Source organism: Taeniopygia guttata, chromosome 6, assembly GCF_048771995.1.
Source record: "Taeniopygia guttata chromosome 6, bTaeGut7.mat, whole genome shotgun sequence".
Taxonomy (NCBI): Eukaryota; Metazoa; Chordata; class Aves; order Passeriformes; family Estrildidae; genus Taeniopygia; species Taeniopygia guttata.
Window position 1 is genome coordinate 28837431 of NC_133031.1, and position 18605 is coordinate 28856035.

General features: G+C 40.3%; 1 protein-coding gene across 8 annotated transcripts; it reads left to right on the forward strand.

Annotated features, from left to right (window-relative positions):
• The first annotated feature begins 1269 nt into the window (after window positions 1–1269).
• PLEKHS1 (pleckstrin homology domain containing S1) lies at window positions 1270–18605 on the forward strand. Of its 8 annotated transcripts, none has more exons than XM_030276445.4 (15): window positions 1272–1517; window positions 3095–3229; window positions 3652–3743; window positions 3835–3941; window positions 5337–5471; window positions 6626–6698; window positions 7357–7464; window positions 8147–8242; window positions 11284–11397; window positions 12368–12483; window positions 13780–13989; window positions 14215–14316; window positions 14685–14820; window positions 15572–15671; window positions 17359–18605. In XM_030276445.4, the coding sequence occupies exons 2-14, from the start codon at window positions 3199–3201 to the stop codon at window positions 15638–15640; spliced, it is 1389 nt and encodes a 462-aa protein (XP_030132305.4). In that variant the 5' UTR covers window positions 1272–1517; window positions 3095–3198; the 3' UTR covers window positions 15641–15671; window positions 17359–18605. The 8 variants fall into 8 exon arrangements, 7 of the variants coding, with proteins under 7 accessions (XP_072787374.1, XP_030132305.4, XP_072787371.1 ...); XM_072931270.1 differs by having other exon boundaries at window positions 17362–18605; XM_030276444.4 differs by having other exon boundaries at window positions 17371–18605.

An 18605-nucleotide genomic window follows, 5' to 3' on the forward strand; every position in this document is an offset into this window, starting at 1 on the left:
AATGCAGGTGGTCTCTGACATCTCTTCAGGAGGAGGTTTACAGGGTCAGGAGAAAGGTAGATTAGAAAAGTAATTTGGCATTAGGCAACTCGGGTTGGACAGGCCACATCCTCTCTTGGAGTAAACCAAAGTTAATGGAAGTATTTTATTGGAAATACCGTGTTCCACCAGTGCCTAATCTTGCCCTTTATACAGTAAATTGTACAGTGCTGTAGCAGTGCATGTGAAAGTGTTCTCCCAGCTGCTTCTGCCAAATAGCTCCATCAAGTTATTTTCTAGAATTAGGGATGTTCCTGGTTAACCATGGCCAGCCACCATTTCAGTATTTGTTACTTCTCCAGAGGCTCTTTCATGTCTTTATAGTTCATTAGTGTTATTTGCTTGAGGTCTAGCCTGTGTTAAAATTTCTGTGAACAATATTCCCCCACTCCAGAACTGTTTTTCCAGTTCCAATATATGAGATATAGAAAGATCAGCATAAAATACCTGAATATACTGCCAGAGAGGAAAGAAACATGTAAAGATTAACTTAGAGTAGAAATATAAGTAGAAAAACATCCCCTTGTGTAAGTACCAGGATCTCTGCTAGATGAGCATTGCTTTAGATTGTGTCCAGAAAAAAATAATATTATTTCAAAAGAAAATTGTATAGTAACAGACATGACCTCTGAGTGGTGATAATGACACAGCTGAGAGCTGTGCAGCCCATGAGCCTGAAGGAACCCACTCAGAGTGAGGAACCCTTGACCCTTGCCCTCCATCTGAATAGTGATTTAAAAGCTGCAGGGTGTTTTAGCTTTTTTCCCTGATCAAATTTATGACTATTTTCTTTTGGAAAGCAATTCCATTGCCATCTGCAGTATTAGCCAGACGGTTTAGTGTGTAAATCCACTTTCATTATTGATACACTGAATGTTTCTGGAGAGAATCCCAACAATCCACTTTTGGCCAAGACTAACTCTGAAATTACCTTGTCATGACATAGGCAGCATAAGAAATCCTGCTTCACCATTGTGTGTTTAACTGAATGCTGTTTAAATCTGAAATTTATTTCAATTGATGGTACTTTTATGATCTTTCAGGGTTCTTACTGCTGCTTTATATTCCAGCCATGGGTGGATATTATGCCTTAGAAACAGCTCAGGAAATGAAGGGACTGTTCAGAAAGCTGAACCAATAAAACCAGGCTGTCTCCAGGCTTTTTTTTTTTTTTTTTTTCTGTGTGGGAGACATTTATCACTGTCTCAAATGTGCATATTATTCATTGCTTCTAAGTGAATATTAATCTGGATTTCCCCTTTCCAGAGCAGACTTTAGTTACTTCCCATGCAGAAACAGGAATTTCCTTGTGGGTCAGGTTTCAGGTTGTTTGTGCTTCTACATGGACTATAAGAGGGCAGTCACAAAGCAGGGCAAGGACTCACCATGTTTTGCTGCAGGAGGCAGCACAGGGAAACTGGATTTACTTGAAGGTGTACTTCTCTAATAACCTTCTTCATCATGAAGACATTTTGCTTGTAAGTATTAGCACAGTTTGTTTTCCTTATCTTGGAAATTTTTGAAGTTTTGAAATAGCTTTCATCACAATGATTTGAGGCATTTTATTTGCGTTTTGACTGAAATGTCTCATTGCATTTCAAAAGGTTTGAAGCAATCAAATCCCTTAATGCCTGGCATACAAAAATCTGAGGGGATATAATCATGGAATTGGCATTTTGAATTAACATAACCTGTTTACAATGTTGCTTTCTATTGAAAAGACAATTAGATGTAACAATTAAATTTTTTTCCCAAAAGGCAGAGTGAGATAGCACAACTAATCTCACATTTGTCTTCCCACATGCAAATCTTGACTTTTGCTGACATCCAGAAGAGACTTTTATCCTGTCAAGAGACTCTTGGAACATTGTTCTGTAGTAATTGCAGCATTTGCCAGTTGAGGTGACTGTCAGTCACATTGAACAGAGCAATACATTACCTTTCATTGCAACCCCAGGTGTGTGCCCCTACTATTGACTTTGTGTACAGTCATTTTTAGTTTTGGATATTGCTTTTTTGTCCTTTTATTTTTCTGCTAGGCAACAGATGAAAATTCTAGAAGCAAATTTTATAACAGTTTATCACGGCATTTGTACAACAAATTTTCTTCCCAAAAGGCAAAAATTGCAAAAGTTTCTCTGAAAAAAAAAAAAAAAAAAAAAAAAAAAAAAGAACAAAAACGTACAGAAACCACTGATGAACCTAAACTTGCAGTAGTTCATTCCCATTTATAGCCTGGAGCAGGAGGAATGAAGGTCTATAGCTTTAGTTGTGTCTTAGGGGTAAAATTCCGTGTATAACCCACCCATTCCCGACCAGCCTACTCCTGCTGGACCATGTTTACTTCTGGCACCATGGAGTGAATCACTGAAGGAAGAGAAACAGAGGAAAGCCCTTAAATCTCTCACTGCAGCCAGGGTTCTCAGTTAAGAACCAGAGAACAGCACTTGTAATCCTTCAGATTTTCCCAGGAGAGGCTCTGTGGCTTCGGGTGGCACAAGAGGGTCTGTGTAACCTCCTTGTAGGTACAACAACCTCCAGGCAAGATCTGATTTTGCAGGGATGAGAGTTTTGAGGTAAGGCAAAGGGGAACTTTTAAAAAGGTATTGTATTAATATGACAAACTTGCAAATTATTCAAATTGCCACAGTATTATAACCATATATTTTAAACTCTTTAGGCCAAGTTATGTCAGTTTTATACAGGACTGATCATACTGGCAAAGCAGTGGCAGTAACATACATGGAGGCAGTATTCCTAGGTTAAATGTGTTGTGACTAGTGCAAAAGGAAGGGCCAAGTGAAGTTCTCTTGGCAGCCCTCATCACTTCTAGGCAAATCGTCTTTTTGGCCTATGAAAGTAAATAATATTTGTTATTTGTAATTTTGTGATTGTATTATAAAGTAACAAATGTAGCATATAGTGTATAATTTAATAGGATATAAATTATTTATCAATATATTTAAATTAATAGTTATAGCTGTTTTATGTATTTTGATCATCAGCATGAAAATTAACTGTTGCAACTGTAGGACTTTTGTTATTTTTTCAACAGCAATTGTGTGTGCAGTGAAATGCTGCTCAGCAGCAAGCAAACTGAAAGGAATTAGCTTCAACATTTTTGCTCTCTTTGTTATCTGGGTGGAAGAAACAATCAGGATGGCTTCTACAAGTAAAAGAAATTCTGCAGGTACAAAATTTCTTATATTAAAATTTGTCAGTAGTAAAGTTGTGAGATGATCTCTCCTTACCTGACTGAATGTCATCTATGAATTTCTTTAGGGGTGCATTTCATATCACTAATTATGCAGCTAAAGAAAACCAGACCACTAAAGTTAAATAAGATCAGTTAAATAAGACAGCAGCTCATGATATCTTCTGAGCCCCTACATTTTCATTACCATTACTTTGCACTTTGGGCCAGCTGTCAGCATTAACATCAGGGAAGCAGGGCCTGACTCTATATTTTATAGCCTTGATTTATGTTTGTCTTATAGCCATTTAAGCACAGAAACCCAGTGCTAAGCAACAATTTCCAGTTCAAAGAGGTCTTTTAAAGAGATTAACTGTCAGCAAGTTAAGTAATGGTTCTGTTAATTTTTCTTTGATTAGTGAGAATTCAAAATACGTTTTGCCCTGAAGGTGGAGTCTGCAAGGACGGATTCCTCATCAAATCACCACCTCCTCAACTTTTCAGCTCACAGGTATACTAGCTCAGATTAATCATATTTCAGCAATCCCTCATATCTGCTACCCTGAATTTTAATGAGAGACAAATTGCTTTCTCTTTGGCAGAATTCCTGGAAAAGGCGTCTTTTTGTCCTGTCCAAATCCAGCACAGGGAATTACATCCTGAAGTATCTAAAAGGCCAACACGTGAAAGGCTCCATAGCTGTTGATCAGTATGTAGCTCAAATGCATCATCTTTTTTATTTTAAGTCACATATCAGCACTCTTCAATGGCCACTGACTGTACATGCACTTGTTCCTGACTGAACAAGACACGATTGGGTTCTTGATTCATACCCAATGAACTCCACAAAAGAGTCCCTTGGGATTTGTCAGCTTTGGGTGCAACTATGATATATATAGAAATGAAAATCCTGAATAGCTTTATTATAATTTACTTTTGTGTGAGTCACGTTGTGATGTATCTCCCAGTGAGATACCTGGTTTGGCTCCAGCATCCCACAGGCTGTGTTCCTGCCTTTTACCTCCTGTGAGGGCAGTGCCATGCTTTCATTCACATGTGAATAAGGACAGGCTGTGCCACTCTCAGCTGTGGCACACACCTTTCCCAGCTTGCAGCTTCACAAAGTGCTTTGCAGGTTTGTGCAGAGTTCTCCTGACTTTTTCATAACCCTTTGGGCTGATTATGGTTGTTCACTGCCTCTTATTCTGACAAGAAATTGCCCTGCCTGGCTCGTTTGGGTTGGTCATTTCCTTTCTGTCAGCACATGCCTCCTGCAGCAAGACTGATTGTCTCTGGCTTTGGACTGGCACCCTTTACCAGGCCATGGGTGGTATGAGATATGTGCAAGGGAAACAGAAGATGTAATGGGAAATGTAAATATTTTCCTGTCAGATCTAGAGGTTAATACTCCAACCTCCTGGAGTATTGTTAGGCAAGGAGGTCACTCACCACATTGCTGTCGTGCTTCTTCCATTAAAAGGATTTATATTGTGAAGCTTTCAAAAATATTGCAGCTTGCTCAGTGGTCTGTGGTTACATTATTACCATAATTATTGTTGTTATTACTTTTATTAATTTGGCTTCTTGGAAGTTAATGGAAGTAGTGCTTCAAGTGCTTCAAGTATCCATCAAGAGTACTTCTGTTCCTCTTCCCCTCCATTAAAATACTATTAATATACAATTAGTTTCAAATCAAATCTATTGTTTTATAGCGGTTTAAAAACCTCCACAAGAAATTTTTCTTACTTTTGTTTCTTTTCAAGATTCTGAATTAAACAAAAAGCCCCTTTTTCCAGAAATGAGGCTCCATAGATGGGCACTTTGGAAAAGTTATATATTATATATATATTTAATATATATAAAATATATTTATATATAATTTTTTTTTTTTTTTTGCCTGGAGATTTTCTTCATTTAAAGACAACCTATTTTGAATGTGTGCATTTATTTTCTTGAGCAACTTTTTCTGTGGAAAAATATTTAAGTCTTCCCTTGCAGATCTCATCATATCATGCTGTGCACAAAGTATGGACATGCACGTGTGTGTCTATTGTATGTAACTGTGTAGAGTTATATAGGATGTTTCATGTGGTTATCTTCACAGAATCATAAGTATTCAAGTTGGCATAAGTAATGCTGAAATTATGGAAACGGTGAGGAAGATGTTTAAGTGCCTTCCTGAGCAGGTGATGTCCATCAGCACTGGAAACAGGCGTTACTACCTCATTGGGGACAGCAGGTGGGCATGGCACCATGTGCAAAACAGTGACAGTGCTGTTAAACTAATGCAGCACTAAGCTGTGCCCCAAGGAAGGGTCCTGCTCCTTCACAGCCCTTCTGTGTCTCAGCTACTGATGGCACAGCTCTGGGATGAGGTGATTCAGCTGCCTGATACAATGGAAAACAGCTTTTTTCTATGGCATTGCCTCCCCTTGCTCATGGCTGGGTTAATTTTTTGCTGGTCCAGGCAGGTGAGCTCACCTTCCCTGCAGCCACCCAGTCCCAGCACCCAGCATGTGGAAGCAGAGGGAGCACAGGGCTGGCAGTGGGGATGGCAGTGGCATTTCAAACCGTGCTGGTCAGGGGACAGGAAAGAACAGAGACTTTTGTCTTCTCACCGAGGAGCTCCTGGGAGTTAGAGAAGGTTCTGCTCCTCATGGATAAACCACAATATTGCCTGAAAACTAGGCTATTAATCAAGGGAAGCAGGCTGAAGGCAAAAGTTCTCCTGAAGGAAAACAGATCCCAGAAGTGCTGGCTGGGGCTTTTGCTGCATCAGGGGGGTGCAGTCCATGCTTTTTCAGGCTGGAATTGAGTCCTGACCAGGGACAGAAACTGTGTCTGTGGAGGTGATCAACCAAAGCTCGGTTAGGTGAGGGAGGAGGTTTGTCACAGTGCTCCTGTACTGCTGCTTCCCAGCACCTCCTCTTGAATTTCCCAGTCACGAGCATGTCAGGGGAATTTTTGCGTTTTTGCAGAAGAGCAGCTGATGTGTGAAATCCTGATAAGAAGAAAAACACATACCTGAGCGCTACTTGAGCGTGGCAACCAACGCCTTCCCCTGGGGTGTGGCTCTCACAGCTTGCACTCGGTGGGAAGCATTCCAAAATTAATCCAACTAAATCCACTGCAAGCATGAAAAACAGCTTCAACAGTCCTTTCATGGTGTGTTTCTCATTCTGACAGCCCAAATGCATTCCCAAGCTCTCTGAGTCAGACTTTGCCATCTGGCTATGACCACACAAGCACTCTTTCCTGAAAGGCAGGTGCAGGGTTTTTCCTTGATCTCAGGAATTTTTGTTTCGGGCCCCATAAAAAGAAGTAGGTAGGCAAAAGAAGTGCCCTTGTGTGTTACCTGTCAGTAAGTTTTCACTCTTCTTGTTCCAACTTCAGGCAGGAAATAGACGACTGGGTCACTCTGATATCTTCAGTCTGCAGGGAGGACAAAAGTGGATGCTGCCCTCAGGTGACACGTTACTGTACCTTATTTTAGAAAAAAATAAGCCATTTCTTTTTTTCATTACAAAACTGCAAAAGAATTTTCCTGATCTTTGCCTTGCCAGTTGCCTCTGACCTTGGTTATTCAGAAATTCATTTTCATGTAAATCCTGTACCCTGGCTTTATACATCAAGCAAGCATTGCACAGTCTGTCTGCACTGGGATTGATTTTACATTGAAGAAATCTCTTTGAAGAGTAAGCTATATGGAAATGAGGAGAAGATTGATATCATGCTGCAATGAACCACACCTGTGATGTATCAGAGTGAAAACCTGTGTGTTATACTTGGTGCATTTTGGATATATTTACATGTTGTTTTACATCAGTCTGTCAATGTTGTAAATCAGCTGGAAGCCTTGGTAGTTCAAGCTCAGGCCCAAGTTTCTGCACCTTGTCAGGCAGCCAAACCACCAGTTTAGACTCAGCACTAAGTACTCACATCCCTGTACCTCCAGACTGCTCAAAATGCAAGCAGGGCAAATGTATGTCTGCCTGAAAAATGCTGTGCAGACAATGCATCTGAGCCATTAGGAATAAAATTTGCTCTAGTGATTTGTGTCAGTACATTTTAGCCCACACCCAGCAGGTGCCTGTTTTCTTATACTGCTTTTCCCTTATTTCTAGAACCAAGATCTTCCAAATCCAGAAGTCAGAAGCCGGACTTCCTCTTTGCCACTATTCCTGAGTGTTGTAGATATGACCAGCCTTCCTGACAGGCAAAGCTACCAGAAGGTAAACAAGTTAATAATGTCCTTATTAATGAGTCTGTGCCTAGGCATGACTGTGACATTTCTTTTGCATAGGTTTTTTGGTTGTTTTTTTTTTTTTCCCTATCAAAAGTAGTTCAGATTTTCTGCAGTGGGTACCTGGGTGGTCTGTTCTGATGGGGTTCCTGAGTAGGACCTGGATGGTAACACCAGAGTCCCCACAAGGGAAATACTTTTGAGTCAAGTCTGTGTGTAATAAAGGCAATGAGAGAAAATACTAATTGGTTGTCTCAACTGACTGGCAAATTTTAGTGAACATTAAGTAAACTCCTGAAGATTTGCTTTGACATACCTAGGCAGAGGCATGTGATGATTGTTTTGGCAGCTGCTAGCCACATTCCTCCTGATTTGTGATTGTGCTTTTATTTCTCTCGTTTTAGGCTGTAAATCTTAGAGGAGAGTTCAGATCCAATTCCTCTCTGCCTTACTGACTTTCCCCTCAATATTTAAATAGAAGAGAGGGAAAGCATTGCTGCTGTCCCACAGCAATTGCAGTCCAGTGTCAGGGTGAAATAGCAGCCAAGGAATTGCTGACTTTCTGTAGTCACAAAACTTTGTGCAACTGGCCAGGCAAAAGGAAGCTGAATGTGGGTCAAGCACCTCCAGTGTATCTTTATGAGGAGTCAACTTTTTTCCTTTGTATACAGGAGAATGGTTCCTCAGAAGAGAAGAACAGGCCTTATTCAGATCCTGGCCCCCATCAGGCTCAGTGTGACTCACCAAGAGGAGTTTTTCCAAGCCTGGTGAGCAGAACAAATCAAACAGCTCTTGCCTTTTTCCATCTGCAGAAGTGAATACTGGATTTTATCTCACCTGGGTATCTGTGACCATAGATTGTCCACCTACTTTCCTAGCACATCGAGTTGATTTCCACCATGAAAGCTGCCTGAGTATTTCATCTGTTTTCTTGTTTACCACTGAAAATGATCTTCTAAAACTTGCTTGAAATTCCTGTGTTCAGGGGTTTTGGAGTCAGAGCCTCAGAGTTTCTGTGCAGCAACTGCAACTTGTGGCAGCTCTCATAATCTTGATGAAGAAGGTTCTGTATTTGCACTGGCTGAGGGTTTGTCCCTCCCTGCACATGTCTCAGCTGTGCCACAGTTGTTCCTAAACACTTTATTTCTTCAGCCTTTGCCAGTAGCAATCGAGTCAATATAACTAAATTACAGAACGAGAGCTTGTTAAATTGAGGCACATCTTAGAACTGACCTTCTGTCAGCATTAATATGTCTTCAAGTAACTTCACTTCCATATCCAGTGGGAGTGATTTGGAAAGATAAAAAGATGAATGTTATCTTGTATTAGTGGCTAAGTGTTCTGACCTGTGTTCCCTGAACTAGTGCCTGCAGCAGTTTTGCTCTGCCATGGAGTCAAGAGGAGAGAAGGCACAACCAAGGCTCTACCACACCACTCTGCAGCTTAAACCCATCTTTACTGACAGTTTATGCATTGAACTCTGACCTGGAGAGGCTGATATTCAGGGCAGACAATCTGTTCTGCTATCACAGCTAACAGGGTGGTAAATCACACACTGCAATCACCATCCTTGTATATAGGCTGACAGCAAGTATGAGATAATACAGCTAAATTTAGTGGAAAGGAGTGAATAGTTGAAACTACATTGCAATGCCATGGGCAGTCAGCATAGCTCAGCTGATGCACAGTACTTTATAAAGTTGCAGTAATCCAATTGTGAGTCTGAGCTCTGAAATGCACTGAGTTAACCCTTGGTCTGATTTTAACCAGTCCTGCTCTGGGTGTATGTCAAGAATTTCTTTGTGTTTCTTCCTTGTGCATACCTTTTCTGTCTTATTTTTTAATTTTTCTCATACTTACAATGCCTCAGAGAGCAGGTATTATATGCAGCTGTTCAGGCTAGGACAGGCTGACCATGAGGCTTAGAAGATAAAGAATTTGGATTTTAACTTTTTAGCCTGAAGCAGAGGGAATAGCACAGAGCTCATGTTTCTGTTTTGGCATGTGTGAAAATAAATAACCTTGCTGTATAGAGAACAAAAAACAACAATATTTGTCCATTGGATAAAAATATTTGTTTTGCCTCATAAGTTTAACATTTGCTGACATCTCCAGACCTATTCTCTGCTCAGTGACATGCAGCCAACTGACATCCTAACTAATCCCTTGTCTTTACTTCCTTTTAGCAGTGTGAGTCCCCATTTCAAGCTTCTGATGTGTTTTGGTTTTTATTGGTAGTTCCCTCATCCAGGCCCAGATCTTGAAAACTCTTTGTTAAGTAGTTGTCACTTATGCAAACAGGATTCTCCGTGTCAGTGAGTTTAGTCATGCTGGCAGGGACCCTGCAGGCATCTGGGGACCTGGCTCCTTTTCAACCCACCTTTTGGAGCTACCAAACCTCATCTGACTCAGGAATTCAGTGTCAGCTATTTTGATAACACAGCTTTCAACATCTGAAATACATCAAAATTGGGAGCCCTGCCCTGCATCACCCTATGCTGTGCATTACTGTATTTCAGGCAGCAAGGCACCCTTGGGATCTGTTACACACCTGATTTTTTCAAAGAGGGATTCCTCTCCCTAAGGGCAACACTGTCATTTTAATTAAGGAGCTTTTAGGTAACAATGACTCAGTTGTTCTCCAGGTCTCATTTTCATCTTTTTCTACAGCCAAATTTTCTTCAGAATCTGCTTTCTCCCCACTGTAAATCCATATTATGGTTCCACAGACACTTGAAGTTTGTCCTGCCTCCCATGGCATGGGTTGATTTTAATGCCATCTATGCCAATAAGGGAAAAAAAATACAATAATCATCCTTAATTAAAGTTCATTGGCATTTTTTTCTTGTTACATGTAAGAAAGTAAATAGTTTAATTTACTTTACCTTGAAAACAGTAATATATTTATGGCATATTTAGCAATTATTCAAATGTTCACCATGGAAATTAAGGATGTAAGTGCAGAGATAAAAAACAGTTGCATCACAAACATGGCTCAGAGAATTGAACTGGGAGGCAGCTAATTACAAATTACCATATTCTTCACTATAGTGAAGTCAACAGAGAGACATAAATATAAATTTCTCTTTGTGACTTGAAAAGGTAAACTTGGTGGAGGGGTTAATTTCTCCTTGGCTTACCAAATTGCTTCAAACTTAATGTCTCAGGTATTTATGAAGGTAGAATATCACTCAGGACACAAAGGATTCTATGTCAGAGCTCCAGTCTTCTGCAGTATCTTTTTGTTAACAGAGAAGTATGAGATAACAAATTTCTCATTAGTCAGGGAAATCCCAAATTCATTCTTTATTTGATAGCGGTTAAAAGCTGCTTTAAAAGGACAAATTTATCCCAATTCACCCCTGGATTTCCTACAGATTTTCTTCTTAATGTAAGGACTTCAGAACTGATTGCAAAAAGAAAATCTTTTCCCACACAAAAGACCCTAAATTCAAGCAGATTCATACACAAAGTGTTTAAAACACTTGATTTTTAAACAATATAACACGTTGTGATCATGATATCAATTGCAACAGCCTGGTTACCACTAATCCATCTGTGAGAGATACTAATACCAGTGGCTGTTTTTTCCTGTGTGCATTGAATTTCAAAAATACAGGCAGGAGCACAGATATAGAAACCTTGTTTCTAAAATAGGCTGGCTCGGAGCATATCTCACTTCAAGGAGAAATGTATCTTACCATGTTTTCTGTGAATATTTGCTGATTCTGTTACTTCTCCACAAAAAAGGAAAAATGTGTGTTAATCTGTATAACTGAGCCTGTTAAATACAAACCCATTCTTTCAGCAGGATAAAATTCTGGGAAGAAGTGAGGAAAACCTGCTGCTGTCAGATCCAGAGGAAAACATCAAAAAGGACGAAGAAGATTATTACCAAACCCCCAGCAGTGTTTTAGCTAAGGTAGTTTATCAGCTGTGAGTTCTGCTGGTCTGTTAACAGCTCCAAGGACACAGGAGACATTTAATGTGCCAAAGAGGAACTGGTAGGAGGAACCACTTGTACCTTGGGAAAGGAATACATAGATAAAGCAATAGGTAATAGAGTTTATATTTATACAAGAAAAAAAAAACAAAAACACTAGACTCATTCAAAGGATCTTCCTGGTGTAAAGTGGCATTTTGACAAAAACATCGCTGATTTTATTGAAATTCCCCAAACTGACTGTTTCATTGTTAATGACTTTTTCCTGTTGCATAATGGGATAGGGTTGTGGTTTTTTCTGAAATTGGAAGCTTCATTTAGAGAATGTAACAGTACATTAGTTTTATGTATTTTGAAATGTAATTCTGTTGAAACACCAGTAAGCTGCATAAAAGCAGTACTTTTAAAACACTGCAGTACATTTTGGCACCTACATTTCACTGTGAAACGAGGCAGCAGGAGAAATCATGCTGTTAATTTTATACAAATTTTGACACACAATTTGGGAGGCTAATTTCAGGAGAAGATAAGTGGTCAGGAGAAGTGGTCAGTTTTCTGCAGAAGTCACAGACTGCACATCTGACTGAAGGATATTAACAATGGTGATGAGGTCATATAATCTAAGTGCTCTAAGTCAAGCACACCCAAAGTACAAGTCTTTTTTTTTACCCTGCTTGAATTAAAAGACAACAATTTTTATTTTTTTTATTGGTGGTACTTCAGAATATAGCTGGTCATGTCCCAGTAATAGTTCCAGCATTAACTTTTAAGTTTCAAGCACCATTCTAGTTCCCAGTTTCTGGGAATTGTCTGATTTGAGGAATCCCAGGCTATGTTAGCCAATGTGTTTAAACAGCATGAGCACTGAACAACATAAGGAAATTAATGGGGATTTCTTCTGTAGGCAGGGCAATCACATTAATATCTTGTATTGCTGTGTTTCTGACAGTGCACTACTGAAGTATCAAAGCCTGACCCTGCAGCTGAGTCTGATGTCCCTGAGCAAGAGAAGCCAGTGCAGAACAGCCCAATAAAGGAGAACATTTATATGTCAATGAAATCACTGTAAGTAACAACTTCATTAAGGTTTTGGAAATTAAATGTTGCACAGCAATAGAGATAGAGCTGACATCTCTGGTATTTGCATAACAAGATCTAGAGGCTGCATCTTGTTTGAAGGAGTCCTTGTTGGGTCTGAGTTCACAAAGTTCAGCATTCATGAGAACACTGGAGTCAAATTCAAGCTCATAAATATGAAATTTAAGCTCACACTGCAGACTCCTGCACTTACACAGGCTCTGACTATACAATGCAGCACCCTTTGGTGACTCATACTTTTTTCTGTGTTTTCATGACAACAGCTCACCACTTTACAGAATCACTGCAGCCAAACTCCAACAGCCTTTCAGACAGGTGCTCTCCAAAGCAGGCAGCATTATCTAGAGGTTAAAAGAGAAAGGTAGAGATGGGGCATTAGCTCCCAACTTTTCCATTAAGAAGTTGTGTGGGTTAGGACACATCTTCCCTTTCATTTGGCCATGCAGAGAACAGCTCTGTTGCCGTGTGTTTTGAAGGTACAGTGTTTGCCACGTCACAAAGAAGGACCTGAACTTTGTGTCACAGTTCCAGGGCCACAAGGAAACTTTACAACCTCCACAGTATAGCAGTGAACACTGAATAGAATTGTGCCTGCAGGGTAAACTCCTCCTGAGCCAGAGGAGTGGTCAGTAGCTGAGAGCTGTCTGTCAGAGCTGATATCCACATGGGGAGAGGCAACTGGAAATGCAGACCCACTAACCAGACAATCCCCATAGATTAATTCAAGCTTGTCTGTGTCTTTGGGACCACCCCCAGAGGGAATAACTATAAAAACCTCACAAGGTTATGCCATCTGAGTTAAAATGTACCAAGAACAGCTTTTGCTACTAACCCCAAAAGTCTTGTTTGGGGCACAATGGGGAGTCAGCTCCAGGCAATATAAGGCTTATCAAATAAAACTAAAATGAGTTGAAGTAGTTCTAAGTTACCACATCTCCTAAGGGGCAGCTTTACATCCCTGCAGAACCCAGTACAGCCAAGGCCAACAATTTGTACTCAGTTTCTTTGTCAAGGCATGCTGTTAGCTGAAATGTTTCCAGGCTTAATAAATAGTTTTTGCATACTGAAAACGTTTATTTTGAGATTTATGGTCCATTTTTAGAAGGGCTGTTTATTTTACTTAGGTTTTATTTCGTCCACTGGATATTCTACAAGAACTTATTATTCTTTGCTTTATTGAGGGCTGCTTGATCCAGCTTCAATCACAGCAAGAGTGCCTGGAATTGTCAAACCCCTTAATTTTTTATCATCATTCCTCTTTAGTAAGCAGCTGGATGGGACGTGCCAGCTCACGTGCAGACGTGATGGGCTCCCATCCCCTCCCAAATGCCAGAACAACAGTGCATGTCCAAGAGACTTGGAAACAGGCAAAGGCACCAAACTCCCAGAAAGCAGCACCAGCCTGCAGCCAACCCTCCAGAGAAGGCAAAACTCATTACCCCTCTCAGTGGTTCACTTGTCTATACTGCTCAGGTAAGTGTCTTCTCCAGCTGGTTGCAAAGAAGACAGACATGTTCATGGCTTTCATCTTGCCAAGCCTGTCAGCATTCCAGAGGCACTTTAGTCATGCTTTTAGTCATAGCATTTAGTTTTAGGGAGTCTGCAAGGAGCAGGGAGTTGGACTCAATAATCCTTATGAGTCCCTTCCAATTTAGGCTGTTCTGTGATTCTGTGGTCTCTGATGTTTTTCTCTCACAGTCAAGTTACAGATGAGATGCAGCTGCAGAAATTGGATATTTTCGTACCCCTGGCTGATATTAACAATTACCTAAAACTTACTGAAGCAGCAGGACGAATATGGTAAGTCTGGATGTCTTGTGGCCGTGTCTGTGAGATGGCAACAAGCAACAGGCACAGAAGTGTTCAACTGCAGACACCCATGAGCAGTTTTGGCAGGGCAGAACAGGGCAGGGGCAGTGCATGCTGGCACTTCAGTGATTTCTTCTGCTCTCTCTGATTCTTTGTGAACTTGAATTTGTATTTTGAATGCTGTTCTAAAGGCCTCCAAAGAATCCAGCATGCTGTGTAATAATTAGTGATGGTTTCAACCAGAACTAGATCAAAAAATTACAAAGTCATTGAACATGTGTGTGATTTCCAGAGGGCAGCCCTATAAATGCAACTGACTGCATATCCTGTGTGTTTCCTTTATTGCCTGCCCTCCACAGCGTTTCACAGTGGGCTGGTCCTCTCAGGCTGGGGTGTTTGTTTAACCATGGAGACCATGTGGTGGCTGTGAATGACCTGCAGCCCCAGGGTGTGGAGGAGGCTTTCTTCTTCATCAGCAGGTCCACGAGAAAGGAGGTAAGCTTGACTAACCTTGACTGAAATGGATTGAGCCAAATGAAAAAGCAATTCCCCTTCTTTGCATTTCAAGAGGTTCAATTCAAAGCAGTTTACTCTGATCTAGATTTGGCATGATGCACTCCAGCATCAAGTATCTCCTCAGCATCATTCTCATGTGGTGTCTTGTATTGCTGAGCTGTGTGGGGAACACAAGGTCAGCACTGCAGAGTTTGAAGAAGAGTTTGAGCAACACCAAGAGATGTTACTGGACAACCATAAACTAGAATTACTTGAGGGTTTTTTGCCTAATGCATATAAATTGCGAGTTTTGGGAAATCAACCATTGCCTCCAGTGGATGTTTATAGTGGTTTGGGTGCTGAGGACAGAGCCCTGGACTCCTATGTCCTATTGCTTATCAAGCACTATACATTTCCTTGTGTGAGACTGTGTGTTTTGAAGAACGTGGGACATTTCTGAGATGTTCTTTAACCCAACTGTGATCCACAATGTGTTTCTGAACTCATATTTCAGTATTCAGGTTCATGACCCATTTCCAAACACATTCATATTTGAATTCTGCTGAGGAGGTTGGGGTCATGAGATGCTATTGCATCTAAAGAAAGGAAAGCCAGTCCCAGCAAGGAAAAAAATACTCATCTATCTTAACAGAGAATTTTTATTTAGCTAGTTCAAATACAAGTCAGATAATTGCACAAATATTGACCAAATATAACAAGCTATAAAAATGTCACTTTTTTTCTTTTTAAGGTGAAACTTACTGTATGTAGGATTCCACATTCAGATATCTTCCATGCTAAAGGCTGCTCATGTTCCTGAGGAAAAAAAAAAAAAAGACCTCAATGATTAAGTAAGTGCCAAAACTCAAAGGAAAAGATAAGAGAGGAGAAGGTGATATATTGTATGTAGAGATAATAATCTCCTTGAGCAGCTGGACATCTTTTGTTGCTAAAGTACAAAGAATGGAGAATGCAGATTTCGTTTTATGGCCTCATAACTTATTTTGTGGCATGAATGGCATGTATTTGGCTTATATTTCTTGTTGCCATGTATTTCTGTTACATGGAAGAAAATGAGGGTCAGATAATTTATGTGACCTTTTCACTGTGCATATTTTTAATTTCAGCAGAAAATACTGGTTTGTGCCTCTGCTCACCTCTTTACACTGAGTTACAATGGTTTATTAGTGAACTCCTAATCACTTAGAGGTGGGCAAACAACCAGAATTTGGACTAAAGCTGTGTTTTCCCTGGGTTCCCCTTAGCTACAGAAAGGCTCAAGTGAGCTAAGAGCTGCAGTGTTGGAGGCAAGGCTGGTGTATAAAATGTCCTGTAGTGATTCAGTGGGGCCTCCTTTTGTGTTATCTCCTCTTATGATGCAGCCACAAAAACACATCCAAGGGATAACAGGAAGAAGAGCTGGCTGGAGAAAGAATGTGCCTGGAGCACCTTTGGGTTCACTGACAGCCAAGATAAGCCCCAAGTGAAAAAGGAATGAATGGATTTGGGAGAGAGAAGGGCTGGCCTGCTCTGTGAAAGGGATCCTGGTAAAGACAGCTGGGAAAACCCCAGAGAGGAATGATGTATCTGAAGGCATGTGCTCTCACCCCAGTGCAAACAGAGTTCACTGTTTCTCACAGAGAATGTTTTGATGCTACCAAGTAGTACCACAGGGATGTCACTGGTGCAGCAGGATTTCCAGAGCAAGTGCTTATTTGTTTCCCAAACAAGGATGTTTCCTGTAAATATTTATTTGTGGATATGCCTTCCTCGCATTGCTACCATAGAAACATGACCAATTTTCAGCTGATAGCACACCAAAAGGAAATTGATAAGGGACTGCCTTCAGGAGTGCTCCAGTGGATGCCAAAAGGGAGTTTTGTCCTGTCCTAGAGTGGCTTCTGTTGCTTACAGCACCATGGTGTGACATAGCAGAACACATACCTGTGCCCTGCATGAACACAGACACTTTGTGTGGGAATTTTTACACACCCACACTGTTGTAAAACAGACAGAGTTAATGTAAAGTGATGTGGCAACAGACAGAATCACTGAGTTTGAGTATTGATCATTTTATCTTGCCAGATACAACCAAAATAACCACTGGGTTTAGCAGGCACAGGATTACTCATATTAAGAGATTTATATAAGCTTTGATTAAGGTGGATTTGGCTCGAAGGAGGTTTTTATCCAGCCTCCAACTGAATAAGGCCAAGTTGGCTACTATGGTAAGGAACTACACTCACTAAAAATCAGCATTGGTGCAACTTATTTCAGTAATAAATTTGACAAATTTGCGTGACTTAAAAAAATCATTAAAAAATTTTATTCAGCTGAAGATGAAAATAGCATCATGTAACTCAAAACAGGCAAACAAAAATATGTATATAATCTATTCAGACTCAGCTCCTGTTCAAAAGATTAATTTCCAGACTGAATGTTTCCACAGTCTGTCACTTCTGCTTTTGAGATAAGAGTGTTTGGGACATGCTTGTTTCTGAAGGTGGAAAGGATCACATTTTGATTTTTCTGTTTCTGTGGTGTTCAAAGGCCTGTTTGTGCTGAATTCTGCATAAATACAGAGGGAACTCCCAGTTCTGGAACTACAGAGGCTGAAAAGGGAAGAAAACATTCCTTGGGAGCTCTGCTCCAACGCTGCCATGGGAGTCCTTTGCTCTGCACTGCTGCTTTGAGCACAGCAAATCCATTTCTGCCTAAGGAGCCCCTGAGGGATGGGATGGCTGACTGTCACTGTCCAGGGCTTCTTCCTGCCCTGTAACTCTGTAAAGTCTGCTAGGACAGTCCTCACGGCCTGGATCCTAAAGCCACAGATCACCTACTTCAAGAGCATCCACTTGGGATGTAGTCCTCAACCTTTCCTGGACAAAGTTTGCCTCAGCTCTTCCGCACTTTGGAAAAGGAAAGTCCAAACTTTTCTGTGTTGTTCCAAGACTCATATCTTTAAAGATCTCTTAAAAAAATCAGGAAATTATTTTCAAGTATTTATCCTAGACAATTTTTTCAGAAAATTAACATGATTTTTTTTTCTTGCCCTGTTTTCAGTGGGCATAGGGAACATTTGGATTGCCACTGTCTGCAGAGAAATCTACATTATGGAAGGTATTTTTTCTACCTATTCTCCCTTCTCTTAGACCAAACATCCTGCATTCTTCCATCATTTTTTCAAACAGTTCCTGAAAATGGTAATGCGAGACAAATAACTTGTGTTTCCAGTTATAGATGAACGAAGGAGGTGAGAAATTGAAATTTAAAGAATTCAATTCAAATTGAATTCAAAGAGTTCAAATTCTTTAATTCTTTTTGAATTTCATCAAAAAGCCATGAAGCTATTTTCTAGAACTTCATACAGAAACATTTCTCCAAAGAGGTGAATTAGTGAGGAAGATCCCCCATGGTGGTGGAACCTGCTGCTGAAGCAGATGTTGAGCACTGCATGCTGCACCTCTCAGCCATGGAAGAATGTTACTTTTGGACAAAACCAGGATTTGGTTAGATATATCATGTACAGAACAATTCCAGAATATTTTAGAGAACTGGGGGATTATTTCTGTACTTCAGTAAACAGTTACAGATGTGTTACTCCATATTGATCATTATGTCAGTTTGCACAATGCTAAATGCAGATAATTAATGTCACATATTGGCTGATTCATAACACTTACAGAGATACAATATGGAAATGACTTTGGTACAGTAAATTCTGGTAGGGTGTGTGAAGTTTTCTGCCCACATATGATTAATAAATGTCCTAACAATTTACAACA